This window comes from Opisthorchis viverrini (assembly GCF_000715545.1).
Source record: "Opisthorchis viverrini unplaced genomic scaffold scaffold181, whole genome shotgun sequence".
NCBI lineage: Eukaryota > Metazoa > Platyhelminthes > Trematoda > Opisthorchiida > Opisthorchiidae > Opisthorchis > Opisthorchis viverrini.
Window position 1 is genome coordinate 369,497 of NW_008752072.1, and position 9,892 is coordinate 379,388.

At 46.4% G+C, this 9,892-nt stretch overlaps 1 protein-coding gene across 1 annotated transcript in view; it reads right to left on the minus strand.

The window, feature by feature from the left end:
• The window catches only part of T265_10848 (hypothetical protein), a gene marked incomplete at both ends in the record, with an annotated part of 38,114 nt that extends 28,407 nt beyond the window's left edge, over window positions 1-9,707 (minus strand). Inside the window, 4 exons of the mRNA XM_009177333.1 lie at window positions 3,204-3,396; window positions 8,489-8,618; window positions 9,168-9,484; window positions 9,581-9,707. Coding sequence (XP_009175597.1) covers window positions 3,204-3,396; window positions 8,489-8,618; window positions 9,168-9,484; window positions 9,581-9,707 — 767 coding nt within the window. The remainder of the gene's footprint in view (window positions 1-3,203; window positions 3,397-8,488; window positions 8,619-9,167; window positions 9,485-9,580) is intronic.
• Window positions 9,708-9,892: the final 185 nt, after the last annotated feature.

Genomic DNA, 9,892 nt, shown 5'->3' on the forward strand with positions numbered 1-9,892 from the left:
CTTTTTCGACAACTAACCGAACTTCTAGGATGCAAGCGCATCCGCACCACCGCTTATCATCCGCAAGCTAACGGTCTAGTTGGGCGTTTCCACAGACATATAAAAACCGCCATCAAGGCTCATCAGCAACCTAGCAACTGGAGTGATCTGTTGCCCATTACACTGCTTCACTTACGCACTATGTTTCGTTCAACACTACAATGCACACCAGCTGAGCTAGTCTTCGGTACATCACTCCGAATTCCAGGACAGTTTTTCTCATCTGAAGCTAGTCCTCCCGGTGATACGTTGACCTACGTCACGCAGTTGAAAGCACATATGTCGCGCCTTCGTTATCACTCACCACCATTGTCAAACAGAGTACCCTATATTCCCCTTGATCTCTCCTCATGCAAATACGTTTTTGTGCGTTCTGATCAGGTCAAACATCCTTTACAACCTCCGTATAACGGCCCCTTTCCAGTGCTTGCTAGACATCAGAAACATTTTACAGTACAGTTACACAACAGAACGGATAACATAAGCATTGACCGTTTGAAACCAGCTTACATGGATTTTCTCGATCCTTGCACTACAGATAACGACAAGCCCGAAAATTCCACGACGATATCCAAGACTCCATCAGACACAGATTCCAAGAGCACACCTTCACGAATCACACGCTATGGCAGACACGTACACTGGCCAGACCGTTTCATCGCAAGCTGACATCATCTATTTCATCACATTGTGACACATCGAACGTCCAAGCGACCATTTATTATTTTTGTTCCTTTTCGTTAGGGGGAGAGTATTTGTAGCGGTTGCCCATCTGGTGAGTGCATCCACATCCACTATCTCCCTCGTGCTTTGTTTTGTTCCACATCCCACAACGTGCACCACCAGACAAGACGTGACTTGTCTGGATTGATGACAGTGCCTAGGTGATCCCTCTCTAAAGAGAGGAGTATTTGTAACGCTTACCCTTTGCTTAATTACTCCTCTAATCAATTTATCACCGGTACCTACTACCCCCCCATTCCACTTCGTCTGTCTCACAATCACGCGTCGAAATCGTGACATGAATACGACAATATGTCAACTCCCGTGCCATGACCTTTTGAACGACACCAGGTGATTTCACGTTGTTTTCAAGCCCCACTCATTGCAACGACCTATATAAAGGATAGAACACAATCAAGCACACACACGCATTGCTCGCGCGTCGGAACACAGACCGGCTCGACACAACAACAACCGCGGACAACTAGGAACGTGTAGCAGTGAATCTGCCGAAAGATTACCTTCGCCAAACCAACTCGGTGGAACTACTGTAACTTCCGCTCAGAACCATAAGTCCCTCATTTGTACATTCCATTTTTGGTATTGTATTCGACTCGATTAAGGTGTTGTAACCTAACACTCTTATAACAAATTTTACTAGTGTCGCTTTCTAGCCTTCTGATTTATCTAGTGGCTTTTGTTTTTAACAGGAGAGAACACTAATAATACCATATGGGACGAACAGGAGGTGCCTGCAGAATGGGACATGTCGACCGTTATCCCCATCGTTAAAAAGGGTACGCGGACGCTGTGTGAAAACCACCGCGGCATCAGCCTGTTAGCTGTGGCATCGAAGGCGCTCTCTGGCCTCATCCTTCAAAGGTTGGCTGAACACAGGGAGAGACATTCGTGAAAACCAAGCTGGGTTCCATCCTGCAAGAGGATGTATTGATCACATCTTCACCCTCCGACAAATTCTGGAACAGCAACACCGCTTCCAGCAATCAATAATGGTTGTGTTTCTTGATCTGAATGCTGCCGCTGGCTCTGTGGACTGTCAGGCACTATGGCAATGTCTGTGGAGCAAAGGTATCCTCCGTAAATTCTTGACCCTCCTTAAGGCGCTGTACGCCATCTCCCGCGGCCGTGTGAAGGTCTACGGGGAGCTCGCGCCTGAGTTCACCACACCAAGCGGTGTCTGACAGGGCTGTCCTCTTTCATCTTTCCTCTTCAACTTCGTCATTAATACGATAACAGAAGACTCACTATCAGCTTCTAATTCCTGTGGGGTCGAAGTGCTTCCTGGGCGGCCGCTCAAAGCGATCGAGTACGCAGACAATGCACTTCTTGGATCTGATGCCGTCGTAATGCAAACGATATTAAATAATCTAAGTAAGTCTGCCTAACTGTTTGGCACGCGCTTCACGCCTGCAAAGTGTAATGTGCTACTGCAAGACTGGGTGGGCTCGAACCCTAGCCTCCCGCTGGCGGATGAACCGATTGAGGTAGTACACAAAATTGTTTACCTGGGCAGCTGTATCAGTCCCGGTAGTCTCATTAAAGATGACATTTCCATCCGGATTGGGAGGGCCAGAGCAGCTTTTGCGAACCTACGTCACCTGTGGCATAAGCATGACATCAGCTTATCCTCAATGGTCGAGTCCACAATATTGCGCTGCGCTCCATATCACGATACGGGTCAGAAACCTGAGGACGTGAAAAGACTCTCAGTGCTCGACCATTGATGTCTTTGGGGCATTGCCCGAGCCTGGTGAGAACACCGGATCAGCAATGCTGAAACAAGTCGAATAGTTTTCGGAGGAAATAACGTACCCACGACTGAGGAACTGATTAGCCTGAATCGGTTGCCCTGGCTTGGCCACGTGCTCCGTGTGCCAGTCGACCGACTCCTTCAAAGGGTTCCTTCCGCACAATCTACCAGCTAAAAAGTCCACTGATAATCCCTACTTACGCATCAATTATGTCATCTCCTGCCTCCAATGCGCAGCTACCTACCCCACCTCTCCAAATCATCAGTGAACGGAACTGTGCCATCTTTGACCACTGCATGACAAGTACACGGTTCTGACAGGTGATGGTGATGAAATCGTACCTAGTGTGTGAAATGTACCAGTTCAATTTTAACGTGAGATTCAAGTGAATCTTTGCAAATAGTATAAATGAGACGTTCAGCTGCATTTAGTCGACTCTTCCACTGCAAAAGTGTATTTCGCGAAATTTTAGCTTTCAATTCCGTTAGCAGGATATCAACATTCCCCAAACGCTTCGCCACCTCTAACACTCAAGTGGACTCAAAATCGCACTATTGCAAAAATCCTTCCACACATGTGACAAGAATCAAGAAACTCGTGTCTATTTCCTTTTTTCTAGGGTCCTTATATACGAAAACGAATGTTTGCCGAAGATTCACCGCAACTTACCGCTTCAGTATTGTTCGTGCCTTCGCCAGCGTATAATGCGTGAGTAACATGATCAGCAACAGCGTCTGCTCGGGTGGTTTATCATCCTTAGAAGTTGCATGGTTGGAGTCTGCATTTTCACGGAAATCGGTTGCTTTGTTCACGAATATAGATCGAGCTATATCTGCATGAAACTCCGCTTGGGCGGCAAAGGCTTATTGAAGGTGGGAATAATAACAAAACACAAACTTAATTTAATCATGAAAACGTCTATCACTAAACCAATGATTGATAAAGCCGTTTCCTCTTTACAACAAACTTTTCTGAACAGAGGAATGACGAGACCGATGACTATGCCAAATACCACGATGGTCACCCACGAAGAAACAAATGAATAAGAATCCCCATCCCAGAAAACCACTTGAGCGATCCTGCAGCGTATGTATCAATGTCCTTCAGAATAAAACAGTGACGACCTGAACAATCAAGTAGGCCAGTTGCTCAGCTGACCAACAGGCATTGGATATCCAGACGGCAACGATCTATGGCACTGATGCATTCTCAGGATAAGCATCACTTAGGGCGACTATGCGTGGGATAACATCGACAACATCAACGAACACCATTTCCTGGAATTCGGATGGACTTATTCAAAGGTTCATATTGATGGAATCACCATCATCACATGTAATTATCGCACTGTGGTTCTAGCTGCAACAGTTTCGTTCACCGATGATTTGGGGAGGTGAGGTAAATAGCTGTGGATTGGAGGTGGTAGCTGATATAATTAGTGCGCAAATACAGGATCGTCGGGGGTTTTAATTGGGGAGATTGGGAGGGGAGCTATGCATTGAAGACAATAGTTTGGATGCAAGAGTGCCATTGAGCGTGTGACTACACTATAACAATGACCTTAACCACTGATGTGTCCCATCCCGGGATCCCCATCCAGGGAGACGACGATGATCAGCGCAGCTGTTCGCTGGTAATGGCTTTCATACTTTGCTGTCAAGTCATTTTTTGACCTCCAGTGGCTCGTTTCCACCCTTCGCACCAACAACACAGCCCTATCTCGCAGTTTGCGCCGTTCTGAAATAGGAATGAAGAACAACACTCGTCTCGGTATAGGGTGTTTCGGAATGCGTATCACATGGCTGAGTCACCGCAGTTGATGGCTCTGGATGTTTTCCGTGACTAAAGTACCTGCTGTACACCTGAGCACCCGCTTTCTAGTTATTCTGTTAAGAATTCGTTGACGCTGTTCGTTATCAGCACTACTGAGGCACTGGTGGTAAAAAACCTGAGGACGCCCCAAATTATCTGTCCGCAGAGGCCATATTTTGCAACCAAACAACAACACAGGCATTACTGTGGCCTGGCACGCGCGGCCTAGGAGACCCAGTGAAATGCCGTTTTAACGCCACAAGTAAAACTAGTTAGAAAACGTGATTCTGGCTTTTGAGGTTTATACACTGACGTCATTAGACACAATTCCGTCCGAGCTAATACAACTACCGAGGTACGTAAAAATTCTCCACAACCTCTTTGGAATGCAAGGGGTACGTTCAGATGCCGTACGTTTTGAAGGGTGACTTTTCACTTTGATGGTGCTAGGCACATGCCGAAAGATGGCATGACAGTGGTCAGTTTATTCGACAGAGCTTGTGCTGCGCCTTCTTCAACGACGAGGGCGATATGGTCTGTGTATCCCCGGACCAACAATGCTCTCACCGATATGAACAACGATTTGAACACCGGGTATTTGAAGGCCTTCCAACGTTCACTTCAGTATCTCATCAACGACGACGCTGAACAAGAAGGAATAGTGGACGTTGTTGTCGGGCACCACTTTTTGTATGGAAGCCTTTAAAGAGTTCACCATGCACCCTCACACACTTAGAAGTACATGAATATGGGGACCGGATAACGTTCATCGTCAGTGCGCCGTTGAGTGTTGTCCAGTGGGAAAGAAAATTCATGGACGCGCATCCTGAAGTCACTTTAGGTGTGGTTACACTAGGTTCTACCTCACTCGAAAATCCCATCCTGTGGAGCAATCAAATCCCGTAAACACATTTGGCATCGTTTTAAAAAGTGGAAGAATTCAAAGAGATGTGGATGGACTTTTCACGATGGAGTCTGCTGAATGCCAGGACCAAAAAGGTACTTGCAGCAGAGTTCAAGGAGCAGGGAGCGATTGTCACACCAGTCTGCAAAACTGGTGACCGACTATTGCCCCGCAGCTACAGGCCAATTAGCCGTATTGGTGTCATGCAAGGTGATGGAACGCATTCTAAAGCAGGTCATCCTGGATTACCCGACTTTCAACAAATTAATATCTCCAGTTCAACACGGATTTCCCCCAAACCGTTCTTGCGTGAGGAAGATGTTCATTTTTATGGACAGCTAACCCCAAAGGGGGCGAGATGGCCCAAGTGGTTAGATCGCGGATTTACTGACCCGAAGGTCTGTGGTTAGAACGCGACCTCTGCCTCTCGACTTCCCCTGTCTAGGTTTGGGCAACCTGGCAGTATCCCAGCCCTCGTGCAATCTCCGGGTGGTATGGCAATCAGGCTCTAAAGGGGTGCTACAGCTGAATGCTAACCCAAGCTAAGGATGAGGGGCTTACATCCGATGCAATATATTTCGACTTCTCAAAAGCTTTCGATCGAGTTCCACACATCCCGGTGCTATACAAACTCCATTCCAATTAAAAGTATGCTCGACCTACACTTCTCCGGCGCAGGTCTCCATTGGAGTTCCTGAAGGCTCAATTTAGGGACTAATAATGTTTCTGATCAACGTCAACGATCTTCCAAACGTTCTTTCGTGTTCATGTCTACTTGTTGCGGACGACCTGAAATCCTGGAGCTCAAAAGCCAATACAATCCAAATGGATGTAGACGCTGCGAATCAGTGGCCGTTGGACTGGCACCTTCCTCTGAATGGCGAAACGTGCGTCCATATATCATTCGGAGGGGACTCAGCGAACGCCTTTGTCATGAATGGTGGGAACGGACCAAAGACATCACGAGAATAGATGCCAAAAGGGATTTGAGTATCTGGCTGTCTTCAAACGCCATCTCACTGCATCATGAGAAAGCGCCTTAAAAGGCAATCGCCATTCTACGCATGGTTCGGCGCACCTCCGATATTACTCGCATGGACTCCCAAATACTCTATGTGGCCTACGTCAGACCGCTTCTTAAATATGGCAACCAAGTTATCTACTCAAGACGAAAGGAGGTAACCCTTACTGAGCGCGTCCAACGAGCTGCTACGAAAATGGCTGTCAGCCTTAAATCCGTAGACTACAAAACGCGTCTAGTGGTGCTTGACCTCTTTGCGATGGAGTATCTTCGCCTTCAAGGAGACCCAATACTTACTTATGCCTTGTTCGAACAAGCTTTGGCCAACAGGTTTTCCACTGTTGACCCAGCTAACATATAGCAAGGACGTGGTAAGATTTTCCAAGCTCAGAAAGCACACTTTTATTAGGTAAAATACTCTTGATATTTTGGGTAGTTGGTGTGCGGAATAACCTTCCTCCGGCGGTTGTTTACGCCTCATCTAGTACCCAGTTCAACATATTATTGGATGTTCTGTTAAGCCAATCCTCTTACGAGCAAGCTTACTGTCCCATGCTGAGCACCTTTTTCGCTTATGCCTTTCAGCTGAACGGCATTCGCTGAAGGATAAAAACAAAACCGGCCCGGAAAACTTGGATGAAAGCCTCGATCCCGTGAATCAATCCGTAAATCTGTGAGCTTAAATGTTCACCTATGCTGTTGCACATGAAAAGATAATCATGTCACTGCTCCCCTCTTCCTGCAAGGGAATGTAAGTCAAACGACGATAAAGCAGTAATCTTTTTCAGTAACTGCGTCCTGGTTTACGCCACACGGTACGCAAGGAACCCCTTTGCCACAGAGCATGTAAGATGCTGTTACTGAGCGTAAGCCTATCCAGAAATATGGGTAATATTATAAGCCAGATGGTAACCACTTCTTTCAAACAAGGAAACTGATGAACGTTTTTTCGGCTCCTCTGGTGTTATTTACAACCTCCTCAAAAGCTGAAAGCTTCCTAACCAATATAAAGCCACGGTAGTCAGTGCTCAATCTACAAACCTGGCAGCATACCCCCTGTTGAAATGCCGGGCGATCATCTTACGTCTGGCTTGTGCTGCCATGGACAAGACCACTTATGGCTGCGTGCAAAGTCACTTCAAGAAGACTCGGTTACCCCCAAGCGAAAATGGGTTCCGCTGCGGTCAATAAGATTCGATCAGCCTACTCGCAGCCAGGAAGAACAAAGCTTCGTAGTTCTTATGACATGAGATCTACACGGTAATCATCGAACTCAGTGGGGGTTTTGACATAGTACCTGAACAAAAGCTTGTAATAAGTTTTAGGGCCTGTGGGACTGAAATTGACACTGAACTGGTTTCCGGGCTCCTGGTTAGGCGACAAGCGCTTGCCCGTTATAGAATGTATCGAGGAAAGAATTGCCCCTGTAAAATATGTTAATGCAACTGGGTGCAGATCAAAAAGAGAGGAGGTTAACACTTTATGGATAAGGATCATAGGGATATTGATGGCTGACTTATCCAAAGTTGATATGTAGACTCCTTGGCTGATGCAAGGAATGAGACTATTATTCATCACTGAAGGACAAAGAAGACGTTGCCTAGAACCACAGCCACTGACACGATCAACTTCTCGAATGTTAAAATCTCTTTGAGGTCCCTTAAAAATCGTTCAGCGGTGCATAGCTGCCATGCCACCTGAAGGAAGCACGAGGGCTGGGATACTACCAAGTTGCCCAAGCCAAGACAGGGGAAGTCGAGAGGCAGAGGTCGGGTTGGAACCACGAACCTTCGGGTCAGTAAATTCACAATCTAACTGCTTGGTCCAACTCGCCCCCGGGTCATTTTGTAACCACACTATATTTTTCAGTCGTTTACTTCCGCCAAACTCTCATGTGATCGTATTTTTCAGGTAAAATTGTCTCCATAATTGTTGTGCTTCACAAATATGTATATAGCGGCTGTAGTCCGCCCCAAATTTTTGAATCTTTTCTCCGAACAGTCGCTTCAGCAAAAGTTGCACTACATGGTCTGAATCACAAAGATTTTGAGCTACAAGAACAAGGTTCCCTACCACTGTGCAACGACAAATGACAGAGAGGTTACCAACCTACTCTCCGGGATTATGGAGCTTGTGAGCTCTCCGTCATCCCTAGATTGTTATTCAGAACTGGAACCCACTATTTGCGCTGCAATGAGTATTGATAAAATTGCTTACCAGATCCACGGAAGATTAAATATCCGAAGCCAACGAAACAGGAATATTGAGATTTCGCCAAGGACCTGTTACCGATTTGCACATTGCTAACTGCTAAGAGCTGAATGCATTTGTGCATGGCCTGCTCGAACTGTAATGCAAGTAGACGAGATAGAGTCAAGCAGTACGTTTGCCAACCATTGAGTTTTTCCCACAACTTATTATATCCAACTCCAGCTGGGTCAATCTTGAATCCCCGATTTTTTCACCAAATCCGAGCTCATCCATCATATCACGAGAGTCGACCCACGCACAAGCCAAACCTAAGCATATGATTTGTCAGAACAGGCTCAATTGCTTAACTGAAGTTTCGGCCAACGGGGCATCGCAGTTGGCTGGTGGGCCGCTCAGTATTCGCACAATATAATAAGTTGCTATATTATCAGGGTTACCACTACATGATGTGGACTGTCCATGTATAATGAATTATTCTGCAAATTTCTTCATTGGTGATCTGTCTAATTCACTAAATCCTCAAAGTCATCATTCACCACTGGTGTGAATAGATTACGCCAATTGCAGTAAAACATGAATCACTTACAATGTACGCAACTTGGAGATAGATCTGAAGTTGAAATCATTCACTGAATGTTCTAGAAACTACGCTGTAGTAGTCTGGCTACTCGAAAAGCTAATTAACCAGGAGTTTGTGGCACTCGCGTGAACCGCACGCTACCAAAAGGATTCGCCGACTTCTGGAAAAAAAATCCCAGCTCTTTTTCAAAAAGTTGACCACAGGGGACACAGAAGATGAGCTGGCATTTCGTAAAATGCGGAACCGCTGTAAATCAGAAATCCGCCAATGGAACATACAAAAACAAACCACCATTCTGGACCTCACTCGAAATAACAAAAACGTACTGTTCAAGTAGATGAGACATCGCCGCAGAAACAAGCCATTCGCGTTCTCCCTTGAGGGAAGAAACGGAGAAGCGACAAATGACCCAACAGTGCTATCTGAGGCTTACAGAGAACATTATGCATGTCTATACTCAGCCCCCACGTCCTCATCACATCCACTCTTGTCAAGGCGGAATTAGGAACAGCCCTAACCAGCTTGGTCTTCACGGTGGAGAACATTCGTCAACTCTTGCACAAAATCAACCCATTCTGCGCGTTGGGCATCGACGAGGTCCATCCAAGGATCCCGAAAGAAACGTCCTCCACACTGGCAAACCATTTACACTTGGTGTTTCGTCAGTCGCTTGACGAAGGCCGCCTTCCCTCTGCTTGGAAGGAAGCGATTGTCACGCCCATATACAAAACTGTTGACCGACTATCGCCTGGCAGCTATAGGCCTGTAAGCCTCACTAGCGTGCCGTGCAAGGTGATGGAACGCATTCTGAAGCGAGCCATCCTAGATCA